At 40.4% G+C, this 25,569-nt stretch overlaps 1 protein-coding gene across 2 annotated transcripts in view; it reads left to right on the forward strand.

Annotated features, from left to right (window-relative positions):
* Positions 1-1,558: 1,558 nt before the first annotated feature.
* abcc8 (ATP-binding cassette, sub-family C (CFTR/MRP), member 8) overlaps positions 1,559-25,569 on the forward strand; it is a 70,708-nt gene continuing 46,697 nt past the window's right edge. Inside the window, exons 1-7 of one of the 2 annotated variants that reach the window (XM_034085403.1) lie at positions 1,559-1,713; positions 4,836-4,998; positions 9,057-9,198; positions 10,535-10,656; positions 13,506-13,672; positions 18,899-19,141; positions 23,771-23,959. In XM_034085403.1, the coding sequence (XP_033941294.1) occupies positions 1,693-1,713; positions 4,836-4,998; positions 9,057-9,198; positions 10,535-10,656; positions 13,506-13,672; positions 18,899-19,141; positions 23,771-23,959 (1,047 nt within the window). In that variant the 5' untranslated portion in view covers positions 1,559-1,692. Of the gene's footprint in view, positions 1,714-4,835; positions 4,999-9,056; positions 9,199-10,534; positions 10,657-13,505; positions 13,673-18,898; positions 19,142-23,770; positions 23,960-25,569 lie in introns of those variants that run through there. The other variant, XM_071203475.1, reaches the window with a different exon arrangement.

Raw genomic sequence — 25,569 nt, forward strand, 5'->3', positions numbered from 1 at the left:
TCTCCATCACATCCCCTCATGACATACTTTCGCCTTCTCTATACTGTTTCACCAGCTCGGCTTAGACTTACATTGAGGTTGTGGAGCCATACAGCTTTGGAATTAAACGTCCACAGGGGGCAATAGTGCTCCTTATTGAATATCATTACACTCTGTATAAGGGTTAGTCCCATCTGTATTTGTAATCCTGCTTTTAATTAACCCTAAATGTCAAAAAGGTTGACGAGAGTAGGGGAGAGTGGGGTAAATTGATCCATTTTTTTAGTTATGCTGTCCTCTAAGCAAGGAGAAATTACACATAGTAAAATGAAAGCACACACCTATAATTCAGGATGTCTCCTATCAATGGCAATGATAAGAATTAATATTTGATCAAGGGCAGTGAAAATATTACCTCTAAAAAAAAGTGGTCTTGTGGCTCAACTTGCCCCGGGTTAGGGGTAAGTTGATCCAGGTCAGGGGGTAAATTGAACCACTGTTCAAACCTGGGCATACCTTCAAAAAGGTAAAAAGGTATTTATTGTTTAAAGGTAACTTTAAACAATAAATAACAAACCAAATACAAGTTTAGTTTTTCAAATATTTTTTATATAAATTTCGATTGAATTCATTGATCTTTTTTTTTAACATGTTAAAAGGAAAAGTAATCATACAAATGGTGATACAATTTCATACATCTTACCAATCAAACACAGGGTAAATTCAACTTTAAATGTAACCTACAATGAGCTCTTATTATCAACTTGGCCTACTTTCATTAATTTCTCCATTGAAAAACTGGCTCAACTTACCCCAAGGCCCATGGTTCACTTTACCCCATAGCCACCATTTTAGAAAAAATAGCCTAGCAATAACATTCAGTCATCTTTAGCTTAATGGTTCACATGGTTTAATACGCTGCAAACACATCAACATATACAATACGTGTTTAAACCTGGATACATTTTTTTTTGACATGACAGCCGATATAGCTGACATCTAGAAAATGTACTTTGACAAGTAAAAAAAAAAATGCTTACTTACCACAATGAGCATCTCTCTTTCACTGGCAATGAGAAATGGGAGGAGTTTAATTGCTGGTCACGTGATTACAACTATAAGGCGTTGCCTGGTTACAGGGGGTGGTTCAACTGACCCACTGGCTCAATGTACCCCTTTCTCCCCTACATGTGTGACTTGTTAATTGTAAATGCGAACTTGTGTTTATCTAAAAGTCACCCAGAACATCCGTCATGTAAATGTAATGTAAAAACACGTGTGTATCTCTGTGCAGCATCGCTTTACTGTTATATAGCCGCTCCGGGCGGTACATGACCACATACGATACGTGACTGCTATCTGCTGCGAGTTTCAGCGTCGCATCGACAGCTGAGCTGCCCCTGCTACTTTAACCCGTTGTAGTCCAAAGGCGGCCTACCATGGAAGACTAGCCCTCTTCTTCGTCTTCTTCCTGTTCCTCCTTCTCCTCTGTACCCAGGTTCAGGACCGTGGACAGCTCACTGCCTTCTTCCTTAAACCTCCGCCTGGTTGGTGGTCAAACACAAAGTGGGACGGCAAGAAGTCGGCTGCACTCTGAACACATGAGAGAGTGCAATCTGGGAGATTGTACCCCTTTTGTTTTTTTAACGACCATTCGACGCATGTGACAGTACTGAAGAGAGTTTTGGGAGTCAGGGAAACGCCGCTGCAACAATGATCTCACGATATCAACTGGTAAGTCACCTGGTCTCTCACACTGGTCGATACTCTCACTTTAAATAGCAGGCTGCATGCTGTAAGCAGTTCATGCCCAACACTACAGAGTAGTAATAGAAGGGGTGTTGGAATCATGAAGCATTTGACACGTGCATAATAGACCTAGCCTATATATAAATGTCAACGGTCGAAATGCTTTACAGCCCTGAATTGAATGCAAGACTATGCAACAAGTCATTTTGGATAGTAGTTGAGGATTCCCCGTGTTAATACATCACCAATATTCATGGCTCTCTTAGCAGAAATGAAAGGAGAGTATGAAATATTGCATTTGTTGGTTTCTCGACTGAGCTGTTGAACATTTGTCACTGCAAGATGAACAGAGAACATTTTCTAGGATGAGCACTACACTTATTTTATTCCTTCAATCCGTGGGCGAGAAACCTGCTACATTGATTCACATATAAATTATAACAATGTGTGATTCATCAGTCACCTCTCACCCTCACACACATACACACTGTTCACACATTCAAGCATGTTACATTTAGTTGGCATCTGTCTGTATCTGTGGTTCTATAACAATGGCAGAGTCTCGATTTCTTGCTGTTCCTATTAGTGTTTTTAGGAATGCATTGTACACTATCTTTGTTGTAAGCCCCCCAGGTTTACTAAGCACTTTTTTCTTTGCTAAGGGTCTCTGTGAGTGGCTTCTGCTCTACTCATTGTTCTCTTTCTGTTTACACACTGAAGCTTTAACTCTCCAGGCAATCCAGTGATGGACAGTGCTTATCTCAAATGTAAGGCAGCAGAGAATCACAACTCAGCCAGTTTTCCCAGAAGTAAAAAAAAAGAAGGATAATAATAATACAGTGCATGATAAAGCTGTTTTATTTATATGAGGCATTGATGCTGGCAGTATCTTGCACGATGCAATCTATTCTCATTGTGTTGGTAAAACCCCTGCTGACATAACATCTGGAATTGCTGTCTACTTTTGCTTAACAGAAGTATCCCTCTCCTTCAAGAAGCCACATATTGCCTAGCTGTTTACTGTCAGCTGGTCTATGGTCTTCTGGGTAAGAGGAAGTGAGAGGACGTGGCTGCAGTCTTTATGACCTTGTGTGTTCAAATGAAAGATTAGCAAGAATTTCTTTACTTCCAGCTATGCCCGGTGTCTCGTTCCTTCACATGTCAATGCTTCCGAAATTCCTTTGGACCTTGAGCTTCCTAAAAGTAATCACATTGATTTATTATTTTTGAGTAATCTATTAGTTTAAAAGAGAAATATGTCTCAGCCATTTGTTTGTGAAGAAAAGCCTGCTCTGCCTGCGTTTGCAAACTCCGCCAACATTAGCATCATTTGAGACACTCAAGGTTGCTGCAATCGTATGGGATTAGTTTTGTATCATAAAGATAAAGCAACACTTTCTCAGAATAAAGCAAAACTATGAGTTTAAAAGAAAAAAAAAACTGAGTCAAGCAAAATAAAATTAATTTCAAAACTAAAACTATAAGTTGCAAACAAATCATTTGTGTAATCATGTAAACTATAAGTCTTTTTTCTTTGTTTTAACATAGGTTTTTGTTTGCAGTTCTTGTTTCTTCTTTCTCAATGATCAGACTTTTGCTCTAGCTGCAGCTCTTCTCTTTTGCGCTCCCTTTTTTGTTTGAGATTCTGACACAAACCTCCCAGGTGGGAGAAAGCATCTCCTGGCATTTTAAGTAAAGAAATCTGTAGAATTACTTGCTACTACATAATATTACTTTACAGCAATTGTTTTCTCAGGGAGTTAGTTCATGAAAGAAATGCAGAATGCAAACCTGCAGACATTTTAATTGGAAAAAACTGAATATCTCTTTCAAGCAGCTCGACATCAAGAGTTATGTTTCTTTTATTCATGGCATGCACAGGGCCACATTTGTATAATGACTATGAATACATTATCTGTTTGTGTATTCTTATATCACTTGATTCCACAGATATGTAAACACATTTAGGCTTTTCTTCCTATTGTTGTTGTTACTATGCAAAGGTCATGGTGGCTTGGATTACACTAAACATCAATCATTTTTACCAGTTTAAAAAAAGGCTATTCAAACATGGATTATCAAATCTGCTCCCATGTGCCTCTTTGCTGATCCCTCAAAGAAACGTCAGCTGTGATTGGCTGCTGCGGGATCTCTCCCTGCAGGACCGGCACATATTGCACCCGTCCCTGACATTTATTAATATTTTATATCATTTTATTTTTTAACGTTTCCAGCCTGGTTATTCAGTCGCTGCTGTGCTCTTCCTTACTTAATGCTCTTCCTTACTTAATGCTCTTAATGTGAACCAAAATGATAAATGACTGGGGGTAGGGTTATGTAATTGCTGGGGTAAGGATTTAGATTAGTGCGCTTGCTCATGCTTCACACGTACCTTTTGTGTGATGCTTTTACTGCTCACTCAGCATCTGTACCCCCCTTTCTCTCTCCTCTCTCTCTCTCTCTCTCTCTCTCTCTCTCTCTCTCTCTCTCTCATCTTTCACTGCTCTCCTGTACTGCCTCCCCTTGTCTTCAGTGGCTCTCAGTCCTCCTGCTCGCCGGTATACTCTTCCTCCCTTTGCTTTGTCTTCCAAGGTCGACTTTCATTTTCAAAGAGACAAGAATAGCGGCTGCACTGCAGAATGCCACCGCTGCTCTGTGTGTGTGTGCATGCTTTTGTGTGTATGTGTGTCTGAATGCATTCTCGTGGAGCGGTGCAGAGCCAAGTGAAGCTTCAGTTTCAGAGGATGCCTGAGGATTGCAGACGGACGGCGTGCAGATGTTTCTCACCAGCATGGCCGGGAAAGAAGCTTAGTCTGCCGGAGAGGAGAGAGAGCTGCTGCTGTGACTGCTTCTGACCCCACATTTCCCTCCCTTTTCTCTTTTTTCCTCTGTCTCCTCTCTTTTATTGGATCTGATTTTTGTTAGCTGGATTCCAGAGGGAGCAGGTCTCTTTGGGAATTTCCTATTGAAGACACCATCCAGTGTTCCCTTAGAAAAGGGTCGACATGCTCTGAGAGCCACTATTTAAAATCTGTCTGTGTTTCCTCCTGTCTGTGGACCTCCCCTCCTCCCCTCCTCTTCCTCTTCCACCGGCCGGTTCCTCGCAGAGTCCCAGTTCCACCATGTCCTTGGCGTTCTGTGGGAACGAGAATAACTCGGTGGCATACAATGTGGACGGGGGGGTTCTGAACAACGGCTGTTTCCTGGATGCGCTCAACGTGGTGCCGCATGTGTTCCTCCTCTTCATCACCTTCCCCATCCTCTTCATTGGTGAGTGTAACTGTGAGGTGAAATCCTCAACCTATACCCATCATAGCTCCCTGTGCACACACACACACACACACACACACACACACACACACACACACACACACACACACACACACACACCACACACACACACACACACACACACACACACACACACACACACACACACACACACACACACACACACACACACACACACACGGTATGTGTAAAGTGACTAATAGACTAATGAAAGCATCTGTTTTCATTAGTGTCTACAGTATTTATTCACTTTACCTTTGTTTTATTAATGCGCTCGTATGTGCACTTTGTTCCCTCAGTTAAAAACCCTCTCTGTAGTCCCATTAGCAAGGTTAGAAGTGTGCTAGAAATTAAGGACGTATTTCTTTACACGCTGGTGAATGTGATGTATTGACTCAGATAGGTCTTTATATCCTTTGCCCTCCTTCCTGGCCGCTGGCCATTCCATTAGTGTCACCATCGTGTAACCAGCTAAGCGTCGCTAGACTGCTGCTCCACTCGTACAAAACGCGCTTCATAATCCTTCCTCTTACATCTACACCATGCGTACCTGTTTAACACAATGTCCCTTGATACAACTGGTCTGATAGTCGCTCTGTGTTCCCCATTGTTCATTGGTTATATTTTGTCTTCCTCAATAACCGCATTACACTCCCAATTGCATCCATACATAGTTCCATATATTAATCATATCTCTCATTTAGTTTGTCTGTTTCTTTGATTTTTAAGTAGGCTATTTTTCCACATGCTTCCACTTTTAGTCACTATAGATATATGTGTTATTAGCCATGCTAGCAATGCTAGTCTGTCTGTCTAACTGTCTGTCTGTCTGTCTGTGCAACCACTGAAATATCTCAACAATTACATTTGTTGTAAAGTTTAATAAAGACTTCAATGTTCGCCCAAGCATGAATTGTAACAACTTGGGTGATTCCTTTCTTTGTAAATTGTGCAACCACTGCGCCAAATTTGCCCAATATTTATTTTGACCAATATCTGCTAAAGATAATGGCTGAGACAAATAAGAGCGTCTTACGTGTGTTATGTAATGTAATGTAATACAAAAATAAGTACTAAGCAGCAAGCAGTACCAAGCCGATGTAAGCATGCTAACACACTAAACTAAGATGGTGAACATGGTAAAAATCGGCATGTGAGCATGTCTCTTAGAACCGCGCTGGCTGTCAAATATTGTTAGTTTTTTATCTTTTTCAAAGGTTAGATGTTTGTAGAAACACTGTGGAGATGGCCTTCATCAATGTTTTGTTTGTCATTTTAAAAACACTCTTGTATGATTGACGCAAAGAAATCAGAATGAAGTTATGGCAACTAGCAAACTGAAATAGGAAAGGCAAAACAATGAGTGAAAAGCAGTGTGTGTCCAGGACACTGAAGCTGCTGTGATCCATAGACTGTATAAATACTGTATATATATGCTGTGAATTCTCTCTCTCTGCTGTCACCTCCAGCTCTACTGCTTTGACTAACAACTCTCTAACCAAATAAAACCCTTCAGATGTATTACAAGCTTTTGTGTGGGGCATTATAGATGTACTCTGCGCTGTATCCTGACCTGCAGCGAGTCAGCTAGTCTCATCAAGGTTAACGATGTAAGAGGGAGTCGTAGATACATGCACCACAACACTTATGAGACAGTTTTCTTGCACCATTAATGACTAAAAACATGTTCAACCTCAGTTAGGGCTGCAACCTATTGCTTAGAAATAATTGAAACGGGTGAACACATGTTTTGAAGATCTTAACCTGTTAAGCCCTGAGCCTGTTTCTCAGGTCTCAGGCTCGAAAATGACATTCCCAGAACAAATGACCATATCTTCCCTTCTAAAAGGGTTAAATTAATAATCTTTTTTCTCAACGTAATGATAAACCTGTGAGTTGGATGTAGAAAAGTCAGAATCAATATAGATGTTTTTTATTTTAAAGAAAGAAATTCAGATTGAACATAGTAAAAAACTGTAAATGATAGTGTCCGTCCAAAAATTCTTTTTTGCTTATAGTGAAAACTACCCATGGATGATGGTAAGGTAGACTAAAAGCTTTAGGAATCCAAAGTACAACATATAATAAGTACCCTGTATCAAGATTGATGCAAAACAAGTGACATGTTACCTTTTTAGAGAGGTTTAGCAAAAAAAACTCCACCTCTGATGTGATTTGGTTGGAAATGGGGGTTTTACCGTTTCTCTGGAACCCATTGGTCGATTTTGGTGATTGACATCTCTTTTTGACCGTTAGAGCAAATAGAATCGAAGGGGGATCTCCCCACTCACACACATGGTAAACAAAAAGGTGGGGGCTTCGCTCACGCAGTTTTGCATGACAGTGAACCGGAGTGAACCTATCTCTCGCTCTGACATCTGAAAACCGAAAGCAGGTTTATTGCTCATGGATTATCAGAAATCATTTCAAAGGGACACAGACACATTGGATTAACCTATGGATTAACTTCGGCAGCGTTTTTATCGTTTTAATTCCATTAAAGACCACTTTTGACCAGACAACGACCAAGGTGAGCCATGTTGCCGTTTTTAGCTACCTAGCGCCACATGTTTTGATGTCTGTTCTTGTTAATATCTTTGCGTGATTTTTTCTTTCAACATGCAGTCCAGAACTCAAATATGTTTAATTAAATATCACATAAGATATACAAGAAAAATATAAAATGTAAGAATTTCGAACCCTTGCTTATTTGTAAACAAAATTAGTGATATAATTAATTGATGCACACAATAGATTCTAATTTTCTGCTGACCATTTAAACTCCAGCCTCAGCCTTCTCTAGCTGCTGTCAAACCGAAACCCTGAATGTTTCCCATATTCCAGATAAATCCAAGTTATGTATAATCAAAAACTGAATTCATTTCATTTCATTTCAAACCTTTATTTATACGGATAAAATCCCATTGAGATCATTGATCTCTTTTCCAAGGGAGACCTGTTCAAGTAGTTCCACATGAAACATAAAAGCATAAACAGAACAACAAAAGGACATCATACAGCATCATTTACATAATTATCCACATAAACAGGTACCAATAGCTTCCGAATAGTTTTAGTTTTACAGATGTGAGAAATGTTGCGTCATGTATGGCACAACACTGGAGCGCAGCGTGAGTTATCGTGTTTAGTGTGTGTGTGTGTGTGTGTGTGTGTGTGTGTGTGTGTGTGTGTGTGTGTGTGTGTGTGTGTGTGTGTGTGTGTGTGTGTGTGTGTCTGTCTGTCTGTCTCTCTGTCTGTGTGTGTGTGTGTGTGTGTGTGTGTGTGTGTGTGTGTGTGTGTGTGTGTGTGTGTGTGTGTGTGTGTGTGTGTGTGTGTGTGTGTGTGTGTGTGTGTGTGTAGGAGCGATTGCCAGCCTGTGCTGCCAACACTTCTCAACAGAAGAGTCATTAACATAATGTTGTCACCAGAGATGTGTTTTATGATTGCCGTGACTCACAATATTACATCAATTGCAATTTGATGACTATATCATTGGTATAATAAAGATGTGTACATCTAGCAAAGTGAAAGGACACAGAGACACAATAAAAGCTCAAATAATTGACTTGGCCGTTTAAGGCCATCAGCCATCTGGCCACTCTCATTGTCGTACCTGCAAACATCGAATAATGTAATGAAAGTGAAAATAACATAAGTGTTCAGAAATGATAATGGCTGCCATTCCCCTCAGCAGCCCCATCCTTTTAGTCTTTACTTCTAGTCCTTCAGCCTTGTCATTAAGCTGTGATCAGAAAAGCACTTTGTCGTAGCTCCTGATATGAAAGGTTGCACTGGGAATAGAAAGCACTAGGTCAAAACTGTGTAAATGGTTATTTTCTTGAGTGCCAATTCACAGCTCACAGAGAAGTGTGTCGAGCTACTGTCTAACTACTGTCATTTCAATCCATCTTTTCACTTTCTGACCATCTACAGACATGTTTACAAGTCACTCTCTAATGTTACTGTTGCATATGTATTTAAAGTGACAAACCCCTGATGCTTTTATTAAAACTTTCATTTCCTGTCTCCTTCTTTAGGCTGGGCCAGCCAGAGTTCAAAGGTCCACATCCACCACAGCACCTGGCTGCACTTCCAGGGTCACAACCTGCGCTGGCTGCTCACCTTTGTCCTGCTGTTCATCCTTGTCTGTGAGTTTGCAGAGGGCATCGTGTCTGATGGGTATGTTCCACACACTAACTAATCTAACCTGCCAGTGTAACTGATGTTTTTGTCTTCATTTCCTGACACTGATGTGTGACTATACTATTTAGTATTTATAAGCAATTGTTAGGCTATTCCAATTATTATTACTTACTTGTAAATGTTTAACGTTTTACATTATTAACTACTTTTAAACAGTGGTAGTTGATAAACAGATGCAACTGACATTGAGATGATGAATCAATCTGCATTGTGCTGTGTGACGGAGAGTATATCTGACTCATGCTAGTAGTTAATCAAAGACTATTTTATAAACCTGGAATGGCAGGTGAATGCAATACAGGCCTATTATTTATGAACTTCATCTGCTTATAGCAATTACTCAATATTGATTCACTAGAGAAGCTTTTTTAATATATATAGTTTCTATTTTATATTACATACAGCGGTTTTCCAACCATATTCTGGATATCTGCTACTGTACAGGTTTGTGATAATGAAGCGCCTGGTTCTATTTCATTTTGTATTTAATCCATAGATAACTACCCTAGAGTTAGCAGCTTCACTTTGACAAAAACGTATGAGTTGCAATTGCTGATTGCTCACAAATTATTATTTGTATCTTGTTCAAAATGACAAGCTTCATTGAGAAGAAAGCCACACTATTGTGTTACAGTGTTGTAGCCTATGGCTGAAGCTAACCCAGGATTAAGGGATGACTCTTGTCTTAAATTATACAAGTATTGCCAAATTACCAACAGAAACAATAGGGCAGTTACTACTACTAAGTAAGTGCAATTGTCATTTGTACATGATAAGCTGTATTGTAACAATAGACCTACAGCATTTGCTTATCTTGTGTTAATATACTATACAAATCAGTGGCTGGTATTGCTGATTTAAGCTAATATCACATTTTAACTCATTTAAGGTGTTTGTGCTTTTCCAGCAATACTTGTCCAATCTTATTATACTTGTATTTTAAAAATCAGCCACATATAAGAAATGCTTTCAGTCTCCGGGAGACATGGCTAGACAGAGAATCCATCTAGGCCCTTTCTCTCTAAATCCCTGTCTCGTTATTTATATCCTTTTATACTTTCTCTTCAATTCTGTGCCCGATACATACTGTTATATAACGTAATGAGTCTCTTTCAAACAAGGTCAAGTAAGCACTTGCTACCTGTTTTGAGCCCTCTCCGCACACTGGAGACGAGTGTTTACTGAATTAAAGAGCTTGCCTCTTCATCGGGCTATTCACACTGACTTCAATGCTGTGCTTAGGAGCCCTTCACATTTGTGTTGTGCTAACTCAAGATGTTCTTTCTCGATCTGATTTGTATTTCATTTGCAGATTCAGCCAATCCCTCCATCTTCATCTATACATGCCTGCAGCTCTGGCCTTCATGGCTGGCATCACCTCTATTATCTACTATCATAACATCGAGACCTCCAACTTCCCCAAACTACTATTAGGTACAGTATTTTTTTAATTCAACTATCCTTTGTTTAGTACTCATTAGATGTTTTCTTTTTTAACTTTGCTCCCCCATTGACTCATGTCTTGTCTGTTGCTGTTGGTGTTTACTTAGCTCTGAACCAACGTGAGGCTTTCAAACAAGAGCGCTGAGTATAAATAAAAAATAATGAAGGTTCTTGGGTGTTAGGGATCGAAGCTTGTAGAACTGAGATGAATCAAACTATTGAACTAAAATTGCGTTCTCATTGCTGGCTCGTCCAATACCGCAGCTTGGTGACCTATGACACTCGACGTACCCTCTGGTGTCATTTTTGCATAAAACTGAAGTCAATGACTAACATTTACTAAACTTGCATAAATAACCTACTTTGTAATTTAAGTTAAATTAAAAAGATACTTATTTGAACCCAAACAATACATTATTTTAAACGTAGTTGTTGCTATAACCTAACGAAGGAGCAATGCAACACATTCAACTTACATAACGTCTTTAAATTCCGTCACTTGATTAATACAAAGTTGGATTGCTCTGTTTTGAGGTAAATATTTTCTAGTGGAGCCTCGCAGCGGCGATACCACACTAATTGCGCAGCATAAGCGCATAGGTGTGCCGCATTCCCCCCCAGGTGAGGCCCCCTCCGCGAGGTGAGGCCCCATGCAGTCTGCATGATCGGCCTGTAGGGAGGGACGGCCCTGGTGTCTGCCATCAAGTTCCAGCTCTCCCGTGTTATCATTGTATTTCGAGTCCCGTGGTGAGGCATATAGCTCTTTTCCACTCCACTATCTATCATCAGAGTAGCTTGGGCAATGAGTGCCTTGGTAGCCGAGGGGCCTTTGTTGCATTACTCCTCTATGTCCCTCCATTTCTTCTTTCAAACATAGCTTAATACCCCTTAGTGTGTCTGTGGGGGAGGTCAGTCAGGTAGGATGGGGCGGCGGAGTTCTGGGTGTATTGAAGTTTGTTGAAGATTTTTGCAGGTGAACCGTAGAGGAGGCTGTTGCAATAGTCCAGACGGGAGGTGATGAAGGCATGGGTGAGGGTTTCTGCAGCAGTGGGGGAGAGGGATGGACGTAGAAGGGCGATGTTTTTGAGGTGGAAGAAGGCTGTCTTTGTGATCTGTTTGATGTATTTGTTGTAGGAGAGGGTTTGGTCAAATATGATGCGGTTCTGGATGTGAGGGGAGGTTTGAACTGGGAAGCCGTCTATGTTGAGGGTGAAGTTATGGATAGGTGTGGGGAGCTTTTTTGGTCCAATGATTATTATCTCAGATTTATCGAAGTTGAGTTTAAGGAAGTTGAGTTGGAGCCAGGATTTGATTTCAGTGATGCAGTTTGTCAGGATGGAGTGAGTAGCAGTGGAGATGGACTTGGTGGAGATGAAAAGCTGGATGTCGTGTATTGTAACTCAATGCGTCAAAAAGTGACTGCAGATGGTCCTGACCAAGGACTATAAGGGACGAGTTGGGAGTGAGAATGTCTTGACTATGAAACTGACCTTAGGCACCTCTTTCACCTCTGAGTTAACAACTGAAGAACACATCAAATTACACAAGCTCTTCACAATTAAACAATTATAATCTGAGTCAGTGCAACTATTTCAAGATAAATGGTTCATTACATTCAGCTAGGATCGAAAGTGTCTGAACAAATATAATAGTGTAATAGCAATGCCCTTGGTAGATATTAATTATCCCTTTATATTAGGGTGATTAGTTCTTGGCGAAAGGTTTCTGTGTTTTTTTACAATCATTTATTTCTTACTTTTTCCTCCTTTTGTTATATAAAAAAATAATAATTATCCGTTATGAACAGTGAAAACTATACAATATAATGAAGTATCCCCATAGCAACGGTGAAGTTAATTAGGACATACTTTGTATTTGTTCAGATTTTACATCAATATGCCTTTGTCTGCTTTTTGTCCAGTGTTTGCTTCTGTAATGATCCCTTTGGTGCTGCTCTAAGACTTGCCCTCCTCTAAGACTTGCCCTCCACACACATCATTAAGCCTTCTGTGTTTTCATAGACAGTCTCTGTGTTTTATTATTGCACGAACAGCAATGAAACTTCTAAATCCAAACTCATGAATTGGTTCCATTGACTGACACGCTGCCACTATTGTTGGGGTATAGATGGTCTTCTCATCTTCTCAAAGAATATTATATTAGTGGTCTTTTCTGGATTAAATGAGATTGCCTTAAAATCTGACACATATTTTGGCGTATAGTGTTATTTCAACACAAGGCAATTCAAAGTGCTTTACAAAAATAAAAAACATTAAGAGCATTAAGAAATAGTGCAACGGAAACACATTATAAAATAGCATTTAAAAACAGTCATTAAAAAGCAAAGAGAATAAAATAAACATAGAACAAGCTAATATAGAATAACACAGGTATGAAATACATGAATAAAAGTTACAGTGCAGTGTGAGATATGAATAGTTCAGTTAAAAGCAGTAACACAATTAAAGTCTTGAGCCTGAATTTTAAAGTAGTAAGAGTTGCAGCGGACTTGCATGTTTCTGGGAGTTTGTTCCAGGTATTTTGATTATAATAACTAAACGCTGATTCTCCATGTTTAGTTCTGGGGACAGAAAGCAGACCTGTCCCAAAAGACAAAAACAAGAACTGAAATGATGCTAACACGGGAAAAATCACTCAAAAAACATCAATTGAACCATGTCTTTATGTCATTTAACAAGTGCATCAAATAAATTACTCAAATCCAGTTTAAAAAACACTGATAAGTCATCTGATATTAGCCACCTGAAGTTGGTTTATTTATGTTTTTGGCTCGTCCAGTGAAGTGCTGTCCTTCTTTGATCCCTGCTAATTCTCCTCAGCCCTGCTGATCTACTGGGTGCTGGCTTTCATCATGAAGACCATCAAGTTTGCCAAGTACACTGAGCATGGCATCGGCCCCCGGCAGCTACGCTACTGCATCACCGGACTGCTAATGCTGCTGTATGGACTCCTATTGGCTGTGGAGGTCAATGTCATCCTGGGAAGGGTGAGTGTGTGTGTCTGTGTGATTTCTTGTGTGTGAAGTCATATGAATGTGTCCTGTATTAAAGCTTTATTCACCTTTAGTTTTAATCTGACATACTAGCGTCTTCAATAGCCAGTGATCAGTAAAGCTTCCCAGGATGAGATAAACATTTGATGATGCAATGATGCTACATTTTGTTTTACATTTTCACCAATGTTGTTTGGAAAGTTATGTTGATGTTGTCATTGTGACGAATGTTGCAACTAATAGTGAAGGAGACCTGAATTACTGTACCAAAATATATGGCTGATTTCCAAGATTTGCAAAAATACAAGATTAGATGTCAGGGGATCACTCAAGTAATTTTGCATCTTTCTGTGTGAACAATAAATATCTGTACACAATGTCACATGAATCCATCCAATAGTTGTTGGTATAATTCCGTCTGGAACAAAGGGCTGACTGACAGCCCAACATGCTTTTAGCAAAGCTTAAAAAACACAAACTTAAATAAAAAAGGCATAAAAAATAAGGCAAGAAAATCAACACACCTGAATCACAAAAGGAAGGAAATTAAAGTCAGATCCCTTGATGAAACTGAACTGACAATAACAGGTTCAGACTGCCCTCTTATCTGGCTCGTACACTGTTTAGTGGGCTGGCCCACTAAACAGTGTCTGGAATGTGATCAACAATATCTTAAAACTCATGTTGAGAGCAATGGCATCTAAAGGTCTGTTGTATTGATTGCACAACACAGAGATCGTGGTCATAACTTTTCCTTAGACATATCCTGTTATCAAACCCTTTCTGACGCCACTGAGAAAATGTCAGACTCGTGTACTCTTTTCCCCTGGACAATTTGGTATGTGTTTGAATCTGTTAACCTCTGCACTGAGAACACATCTGTTATTGAATCTCGTTCCGCAGGGTGAATGGCAGAGGAAGGGATTCTCCCATCATGCACTGCACTCTGTTGAAGCAAAGGCTCTGCCAATTTCTACTGCATCATAGCTTTGCAGTTAATTTCAAACTATCTCTCTTGTATGAATTAAATTATTTAAAATGTTACATTTCTTTGTGAATTAATGTTACAATGATCAATAATCACTTTTTTAATAAACCAGTCTAAACTTTACTCTTCCATCCCTTAATACTGCTAACCCCCCAAATTCTCCAGTGAAATCTGATTTATTCATAAACTACAAAACGTAATTCTACAAAAACATTGTTATTTCAGATCTTAAACCAATTTAAAACAAAACCATGTTAACAGAATATCATGGGACTTTTGGTATAATGAAATAATTATAACTTTTTAATAACCAGTATCCAGAGATGGGGACTCGAGTCTGCGACTCGGACTCGAGTCGCACTTAAGTCGCACACACAGAGACTTCAGACTTGACTTGGACTCGTGTGTTGGGACTCGTGAACAATCATTGTGTTTTCTATTTTTGGCGTATTAAAGGTGGGGTAGGTACATTTGAGAGAAACCGGCTCGAGATCGCTAGAATTTGAAAATACACAACTGGAGATAATCTGCTAGAGGCTGCTACTTCCTTATAGAGCCCGCCTCCTCCAACACACACGAACGCGCACATGACCAATGAGGGCACGAGATAAGTTTGTGCCCAGATGGAACAATAGAGTCTGTCTGCAGACCGCAGCAAGGAGGCGTTTCCTATAGGGGCGTTTCCTATAGGGCGTTTCCTATAGGGGCGTTTCCTATAGTGAACGACGGGAGCCGGCTCTCGCCCGCGAACGAGACGTTTTTTGTTTTGTTTTTGCGGAGGGATCTAGATCGGCATGAAGGCACATTATGCAATGTGCAATGTGGACATTATCCCGCTTATTACACACGGCCACATTCTCAACAAAGTAACGACATGACTGATAATTGAAATGCTTTTATGGATTTAGAAAAAGATTTTATTGATTTAAAAAATAGTTTTTTGTATTGATTTAAATTGACATGCATCCGCTAAGAAAAGTAGTCCGTTGTTACTGTTTGAACTAACGTAACAACGGCAGGAACTGCTTCTATAGTGTTTTTGAGGAGCTTTTTGATTACAGATTTGAAAACATCGTTGCTTGCTTTAAAAGTAGCACAATTCATTATGTCAAACCTTGAAAGATATCCCTGCCCTAATGCCAAAAGTAACTGGCAACTATGTCGCCGTAGCTATGATGTCTGGACCGCTGCGTAAAAAGGAGGGTTTCTGACCCATTACTTCTCTTCCTACTTTTTGTCCCCCTCTTCTCCCCGCTGCAGCCTAGCAGTTGATCTCAAAGCACGCTCCCCTCTCCTGCAGGGAGAAAAACTATATTTATATACTTTATATAGGTTGATACAGTAGCCCCTTTTTTAAAATAGTTTTTATAGGTGTTGCCATCTGTTTTGTGTAGCGTGGTTCTACAAGCAAGTCAATGCATGAATTGGGTGGTATCAGAGAGTTACACGGGTCTGTAAATGCAATGAAAACAATTGGCCACAGCAAATAATTTATATTAAACATGTAATTTTTACTTTTGAATACTTTAGTACAAAGGATGTCTTGAATAATTTAAGTGATATATGTGTACACATATAAATAATTAGTCAAAACAGCGCTACATTTGATTTAATTAAAAGGTATAATATGTGGTAAACTGAAGAGCCCTTTGGGAGCCGAAAGAGCCGGCTCTTCTTGGTGAGCCAAATGATCCGGCTCAGCAAGAAGAGCCGGAATTCCCATCACTAGAACGAGGATTTATAAAAGCAGCTGGATAAAAAAAAGTTAGGAAACGCCCCTATAGGAAACGCTCCTATAGGAAACGCCTCCTTACTGCGGTCTGCAGACAGACCCATCTCCGATGGAAGGCTGACAGGCAGGTAGGCCATCCAGTTACTTTAGCCGGGCTCATTACGCAGACGTGCGCGCCTCTGTTACTACCTCGTAGTAACACAATGGCGACCGGCGGCACACCTGCGGCTGTACCGCTTGTAATTAGGTTCAACTACAAACACTTCGAACAAAACACCGGCGGCACCAACAAAAGGAGCGCACACTGCAAAGTCTGCAATATCAAAATCAAGGATGCTGGCGCAACAACGTCGAATTTCATCAGTCACTTGAAAACTCACCCGGAGAGGTCAGTCACATTAACGCATGGACGGTTAGCAAACATGTTTAGCTCAGCATCAGCTATGTAATGTTAACTTAGCTTGCTACTAGCTTTGTAACTGAATATTTGAAAAGATTAGTGAATTGCTTGTCACACTTGTTTGAGTTGAGTGGCGTTGACATCCAACTCTTGACATGACATAAAAAAGGTCGGTAACGTTAATCATTACCCGCTGCCAGTGCCACCATCTACTGGCTAACGTTAAACGTAGACAAATACATAGTTACATACATAAATACATCTGTCGGTTTATAGGCAGGTTACAGGTTTATTGTTGACCACGTAACGTTAATGTTACAGGTTTATCAGGTTACCATTACACTGGGTTTGAGTGAGAGGATAGATATATGTTTATTAATAGTAGACTTAAAAGATGTCATTAGAGACCAGAGATGGAGTACTCGAGTCCTGGACTCGGACTCGAGTCGGACTTGAGTGCCGATTTTCGGGACTCGTGACTTGACTCGGACTCGCGCACTGATTGACGCGACTCGGACTTGGACTCGTGAATTCTCACACAGGATGACTTGGACTCGGACTCCGACTCGTGAATTCCCCCCCCCCACGATGACTCGGACTCGACTCGTACATTGACGCTCCGACTTGGACTCGGACTCGAGCACATTTTCTCTGGAGTCTGATGTCCTCTATCCTGTATGGCGAGTTCACGTACTGGGCCCCGCTATTCCAGTCTAGAGATGTCTACAGACACACCCCGCATCATGCTGTATGCTTTCACACATTCTGCTTCCACATTGGAAAAGAGCAGCGCAAAATGCTCGTTATGTGGAAACAATATAGAAGAGAAGGCTCCGTAACACATTACTCTAAGGATCGAGTTCAGACATATAGGCTGTCTTGAACACTATCATCAGAGTAACGTGATCTAATCAATAAATAAAGATTCAGCCGATAACACGAAAGCACATACTTAACTTAACATGCATAATGACATCATTTTGCATGCTAAGTAGCCATGTGCTTTCTGGGGCTAAATCTTTATAGGTAAACTGATTTAACCCGTAAAAGTTCCTTCAAAATAAGAGTCCCAATCTTATTACTATCAAAATAAAAGTGCAAAACGAAAACTTTACCATAGGAAAATATTGGCATACAAATATAATCACTTCTCTAAAAGGTAACTCATTTTAAATATAGTTTATTTATATATAATAATAATATTAATATTAGAAATAAGCTTTATATTTGTATAGCACCTATTACAAGAATTGTAGCCAAACTCGCTTCACAGCAGTTCAATAGACAGGATAACAGCAATGTAGAGGAGCAGCTACATTTCAAAACATATATCCACGAAGATTAATACATGAAGACTTGTGACTCGGACTTGACTTGGACTCTTCTTAAGTGACTCGGAATTGGACTCGGACTCGAACACAGGTAATGATGACTCGGACTCGACTTGGACACTCCTTGGGTGACTCGGACTTGGACTCGGACTCGACTACGACTCTCCCTTGGTGACTCGGACTTGGACTCGGACTCGAAGAGTGGTGACTCGAGGGTGACTTGGACTCGTGAATTGGTGACTTGACTACAACACTGTTAGAGACCCAGTGTAATTAAGTATTCCGTAAGTATTCTTAACAGACTGGATAGCAGCAGACAATAGAAGGCTTATTACAACCAGAAGAGACATGAGACTTTTATTTTTTTAGAGACTTGAGACTTGACTTGGACTCGTGACCAAAGACTTGAGACTTGACTTGGACTTGCAAAAAAAGACTTGTGAACATCTCTGCCAGTATCGGGACCTATTCTGTGCTAATTTCCCTAAATCTAAAGTTGTGCCCACCACATCTAGTATTCTCCTTTTCTTCAGGCAACCTGTTATTAGTCCACAATAGAGACCCATTTTTCCCCCCGCCAACTATAATTAATCCCACTAAAAACTGTGTGTACTCCATAGAACATGCCATGTGGGAGGAGCTAATGTTATATTTTATTGAGGGTTTAATCAGCGGTTGCATGTGTTCATCTTATCCATTTACAGGCCCCTGCATTGGAAACAGTGAGTCTAATAGTCAAACTTGTCTGTCTTCCCTTCTTTTCTCACAGCGCTACATGTGTTACGCTGACCCCACAGAGGTGAAGCCCCCCGAGGACCTCCAGGACCTGGGTGTTCGTTTCCTTCAGCCCTTCGTGAACCTGTTGTCCAAAGCCACCTACTGGTGGATGAACACTTTTATTACAGACGCTCACAGACGACCCATCGACCTCAAGGTCATCGGGAAGCTGCCGATCGCCATGAGGGCCCTCACCAACTACATCAAGCTACGCAAGGCCTTCGAGGACCAAAAGGTGAGTGCCCCGGCCAACTGGTGCGTGGTTAATCTTTGCTTCTTTCTAGAGAGAGTGCTGTATAGTGCTGGAATCCATTTAGCCCAATGACCAGTGCAAAAGGCAGTTAATTTAAGATTGCCTTGAGATCTATTTAAAAGTAGTCGATGTGTTTGATGTCAGATCTGAGGCTTTGCAACTGAAATCAAAAGCCTCACTCTGTTTGTTGCGTCATTGGTGCTGAATGAATAGTCGTGGATGTATCATGCTCTGGTGCAGATTGCAACAGAAAGAATATGATGTGTATGTTGGAAAGAAAATGGATTAAGGGAGTATTCATATATTGACGTTTTCTCTATGGCTTGTCGTTTTCAGTCCAAAGCAAAAGCATGTTTTAAACGAAGAGCAAAGCAAACATCTGCATGTGAAGTTTTCTTTGCTGTTTGACGATAGCATACTCACGCAAACCAGATCATAAAACAAGGAGTCCTCATGGCCCACCTCCCCACCTTTCTGATTCTATTGGTTATTTGAGCTGTCATTTTGTGTGTGTAATGTTGGATTGCTGTCTCAGTCTGACATGTGCATAACCTGATCTGGGAACTTACAACGTTTTAATTTTCTTTTATTTTTTGTAATGCAGCTGTCTAAAGAGACACTGATCTCTGTCCTGTGATGACTCAGCGCTGGCTGAACTGGGACTATTAAACTCTAGTCAGACGTCACAGAGATGAAAAATGGAAATATTGTGTCTTTAAGGGTTTCTTTTCACAATCAAAATACATGCAGCTTAGTTAAAACTGAAACTTTAAATGATGACACGGTCTTTGATATACTTCCCTCTCATCCATTGCATGCTGGGATACTTACCCCCCTTCAACTCTTAGCTGGTATGGAAAACGGATGGTTGGATGCTGTACAATACAAACAAGAATGTAATGTTTGAATTACATTTAAATTCAATTAAATCTTGCCTTTAGATAAAAGCGATACAGTGCTACAAACAAGTTTCCCTTTGAGTTTATCCTCAAAGCTTTTCATGCATGTACCTACTAATGCATGCGAAATGTATTACATTACATTGCATTTAGCTGACGCTTTTATCCAAAGCGTCTTCCTACATTCGACCAGGAAGACACAACCTTGAAGAAAAGAGAATCATAAAGTACATCAGGTTTCATAGAGCCAAGTATTTCAAGTGCTACTCAACTGGCTATAGATAAGCCAGTCCTTTGTTAGTATATAAGTGCTCTGTTAGCAGTTCTTTGTTAGTAATTCTATCGCTCGAGGTGGAGTCGAAAGAGATGAGTTTTCAGTCTGCGCCGGAAGGTGTGTAAGCTTTCTGCCGTCCTGATGTCAATGGGGAGCTATTAGCTGATGCTTAAGCACTGAGCCTGTTTTTCAGGTCTCAGGCTCGAAAATGACATTCCCAGAACAAATGACCATATCTTCTCTTCTAAAAGGGTTAAATTAATAATCTTTTGTCTCAAAGTAATGATACACCTGTGAGCTGGATGTAGAAAAGTCAGAATCAATATAGAAGCTTTTTATTTTAAAGAAAATTCAGATTGAACATGATAAATCTGAATTGTCAATCTGACAATTCAGATTTGTATATATATACACATTGCTATAACCTATGGATTACCCTTCAGCCGCGTTTTGTCTTGTTTTAATGCCATTGAACACGACTTTTGATCAGAATAACAGCTAAAGTGAGCATACTGTATCTCCGTTTTTTGCTACCTAAAGCTACGTCGTGTGTTGTCTGTATTTGCTTCCCCTGTCACGAGTTCTGATCACTCAGTGATGATCCTTATATTTCTATAATCTGTGGACTCTCAGGATGTTATCTAAGCTTGTTTGTGCAGATCCAATAAGTATATCGATCAGCGCTAGCTTTGCGGTTTAAAAAAAAAAAAAAAAAAAAAAGATCAGTTAGCTGAGTTTCTTCCCGTTACATAGATATGAAACATTCATAGTTTATTGAATATTAAGAAGCCCTCAGACGCTGTTTCCTGCAGATGACGCGTTTTTCAGTGCGGTGTAGTCAAACAATGCTTCCTCCAATATAGGCATGAAATATTGACGCTTTGTTAGTCCCTTCTCTTCTTTTCGCAAAATTGAAATACAGGCTAGTTTGCAGTTCAGCTGTTTGAAATTCATGGTTAACGTTAATTATGTTCTGGAGAGGCGCACAAAATCGTTTCTGTCCTTTCTGGTTTTTTCCACACTCGTCCCAAGGCAGTGTGCTTCCAGTCTTTTAAAAATCAGTCCAAACTGGGGTAGTTTTCTCATTACATATTATTTTTCCTTCTTTTGTTCTTGCCTCTCTTTCGGTCTCCGTTACGGACTTACAGAGCACGTGTCAGGGGTTGGAGGTGAAGGGACTCTTGTCCTGGGTTGCTGTTTTCCAGTGTTTGGAAGGCCACAGAGATTCATCACTGCTGCATGTGCGTCCGGTGTGAACGCAAACCCACTTACTTCCGCCAGAAGAAAGGATGAGAGACTTAGATATCCCAGTGGATAAGTGGTTGGGGGGGGGATTAAAGGGGAGCATGGAGGCGGCGGGTCATTCCCATTCCACTGTGAACGTGGTGTCATCCCGACCCCCGGGGGGGGTGAAAGAACTGCACGGGAAGCTAGTTTCACTTTGTGTGTGTGAAAAGGAAATGTCCGCCTTCCTTTTCGTCTGAACCCAAGGTGGAAAGGGATTGTGTGTGTGTGAGTGTGTGTGTGTGTGTGTGTGTGTGTGTGTGTGTGTGTGTGTGTGTGTTTATGTAACATGCACAGTGACCCATTTCTGTAAATGACCTAGTCACACACACACACACACACACACACACACACACACACACACACACACACACACACACACACACACACACACACACACACACACACACACACACACACACACACACACACACACACACACACACACACACACAGAGGATGTGGGAGAGTTTACTGCACCAGGACAGTCCAGATGTTTTCCTCTGATCATTGCAAACTCACTCGAACAAGCTGTTGTGTTGTTTTTTATAGTAATATAACATTTGAATGAGTAGCTCTACCAGTCTGCCTCGACTTGTTTTTGATGATCCTTTTTACAGTTATAGAGCATATCAAGTAGGTGGTCTGAGCTCTGCTGTGAAACTATTTTAATCACCAGTCATGTGACGCAGCAGTCGCAGTGGGGAGAAGTGTTGGGTGTAACGCGTTACAAAAGTAACAGAGTTACAGTAGGCTAATCTTGTATTACTTTTTGCTGTAACGAAGTAATGTAACGCATTTCTAATTAAATGTGGGTAATATACTACTCGTTACGTTAAGTGCTTAGTTAAGCCGGGTAAATCGAACATATCCAGGTCCAGGGTCTGTTGAACTGGCTTCGTCGTACAGGGCACTGGAGGCAGTAACGTGTAACTCAGCAGAATCTGAGAAGAGCAGCACCAGCTGCAAAGAGCTGTGCCTTTTACTGTTTACTTCACTGCGTTGCCCTTCATTAGAACCGCTGAATAGAGATCGAGGCTGCTGCGTTTAACCACACACACCTATACACACATCGAATTACCAGAGTATTCCCCCTCGTTTTATGAAGGAGATGTCCTGTCACCGGGGTGTGTGTGTGTGTGTGTGTGTGTGTGTGTGTGTGTGTGTGTGTGTGTGTGTGTGTGTGTGTGTGTGTGTGTGTGTGTGTGTGTGTGTGTGTGTGTGTGTGTGTGTGTGTGTGTGTGTGTGTGTGTGTGCTCAGCTCCGCTCTGTGTGCGTGTTCGTGTGTGTCCGACACCAAATTACCATGAACAGTAGGCTACTTTACACAAATCTGGTTCTCCATAGTTAAGGGTATTCCCACACACACACATACACACACACACACACACAACCAAACACACACGCGCACACACACACACACATACACACAAAACGAGGCCACGCTTTATTAACTCGTGCGCACGCTTTAGTCACTCGTGCTCACGAGAAAGTAAAACGTGGCCACGTTTTATTTATTTTTCTCTCTATGAACCCTCCAGGGCTCCGTAGAAAGTAACTCAAAAGTAATATAAAAGTAGTGTAACTCATTACATTTCAGAGACAGTTATATTGTAATGTAACTTATTACTTAAAACAGACAGTAATAAGTAATATGTACTGTATTACATTTTGGAAGTAACTTGCCCAACACTGGTGGGGAGGATGGACCATGGCATGGATGTATAATAAGAACGGATGGACGCCCCAAACTTGATCTGATTTTGCAGGTTTTTGTTGCAGTGGTGGAGCAACTTTTAAGTAAAAGTGTAATTTTAGCTTTTATGATCAAACAGCCTGTTTTGTCGAAACTAGTTTTTTTCTTTAGTTATACTGCCAGTATCTCCACAGAATGTTGGCTGTGTTTAATGTTTGGTGCAGGAAGAGAAATAACAAACCCATTTACAGTACTCCTAGCTTCACTGCATCCTTTTCATTACACCAACGTACTAATGTAAATGTTCTGATAGTTAAGGGTTTAATGTGTAAATGTAATTCTGAGAATCCTTGAAAGTAGATGTATGCCTATAGCTGCCTTCAGCAGATGACATTAAGAGCCGGATGTGGTTAATTTCTCCTGAATGTATTCCACCTTTTGTTTTTGTCTTCCCTCAGAAGCCTCAGGGCTCAGCCATCCAGGGACCAAAGTTGATCTGGCAGGCATTGAGGAAAGCGTTTGGCAGACCTCTCATCCTCAGCATCACATTTCGCTTCATGGCCGACCTTTTGGGCTTCGCCGGCCCTCTCTGCATCTCTGGCATTGTGCACCACATCAGCAAGGACAACCGCACCATTCAGCCGCCGGTGAGGGCTCAACACCTCTGCCATGCACATGATAGGGAAGCATAACATAAAACAACACAACAGTGGGCAATAGAACTTGTAGAACTTTGTAGCTGCTGAATTTGTTTTTTACTCAAGTTTTCGTTTGCAAAACCAGTCTTTACCTGCTTGCTCTCATATTCTTATCCTCACCTGCTGTCTTTTTGCCACAATAATATTCCGCTACTTTCTGCCTCAATAGCCTGGTTCAATATCTTAAGTATTTTTGCTTAACATTACACATACATGTCTAAATAAACTGCTCTAAAAGTAAATGTAGGTATTAAAATAATCCTTGTTTATCATATATTAACAGCTTCATCAGGACTGTGTAAAACACCCACTCCAAACGAGTGAGATAATATAATAATATCATATGAAATAAACAAATCAATTTGAACCTTGGCAAGAAACGGTGTGTTCATGTTAGATTTTATTTATTTAAACTTTATTTAACTAGTGTTGAATAGCCTTGGGGCTATTTCCTTTCAAAATATGTTTCAAAGATATCACACCAAAGAACCACAAGGGTTCAAATAGAGCCCATTGCTCAGTATAAAAAAATGAATTGAAGAACTAAATTATGTTCATGGCCTTTGATATTCCTTTTTCAAATAGGTATCATATTGGGTTCACTTTCAATTCAACACCAGGGATATTGGCAGTGACAGAATATATTTCAGGTGCTGAAGTTGTCCCTGTTCACAAATAACAGACGCCTGTCGTGTAGTTTGCCAAAGTTTCAGAATAACCTGCAGCGACATGTTTTAAACTGCATTCGTTCAATTTTACCTGTGAAACCATAACACTTATGTGCTTCAGCAGAATGCGCTTAACATAACCTGGACTTTAGAGTTCTGTGTAAAATGAACTCTTTTTGGTACAGCCTGTTGATGTTGGGTTGACAAAAATAAACAGAACTGATGAAAGGATTGAGAAACAGACAAACACAGCTTCAGCAGACATGACAGATTCACTACATGGCTTCTTCCTGCCTCTTAAAGGTCACTATGAATGTTTGATGAGACATTTATGACGCCTCTATCTCTCCCAGGTGCACCTGACACATTGGTGTACTCATTTAATTATTGTCAAATATGCATGAGACTTATTGCTGCTGAAGCTGTCTCAGTTTCTTAGCTACCACAATAGGACACACTACAATATCAGACTACCACAGACAAGTCTAAGACTAAGTCACATTCACTCGAGCCAGTGGAATTGAAAACGATAATTGAAAAATGGAAAAAAGACTCGCCAGGCAATCAAATACTGATAATAGGCCTGTTTGTGAAATGGTCACAATTTAAACCAACAAGGGTAGCAGCATGGTGTTTCGGGGTCAAACTAGCAGTGGGATGAGAAAGACAGCAGATAAAGTGGATGTTAAGATCAGGCACATATCTAATTAATAATTTGTAATCCCTCCTGAGTGAATGATATCTACCTGATTAATTCATTCAACTTTGAGGGAGATACTGTATCCGTCTCTTGTAACCTAGCCACGTTTTTATTTGGTCTCCAGCTCACACAACACATATCTCTGAGGGCTCCACTTAATTTCAGTTAGAATGCAATGTTGTAGCCCACTG

Source organism: Pseudochaenichthys georgianus, chromosome 6 (genome assembly GCF_902827115.2).
Source record: "Pseudochaenichthys georgianus chromosome 6, fPseGeo1.2, whole genome shotgun sequence".
In the NCBI taxonomy this organism is placed as follows: domain Eukaryota; kingdom Metazoa; phylum Chordata; class Actinopteri; order Perciformes; family Channichthyidae; genus Pseudochaenichthys; species Pseudochaenichthys georgianus.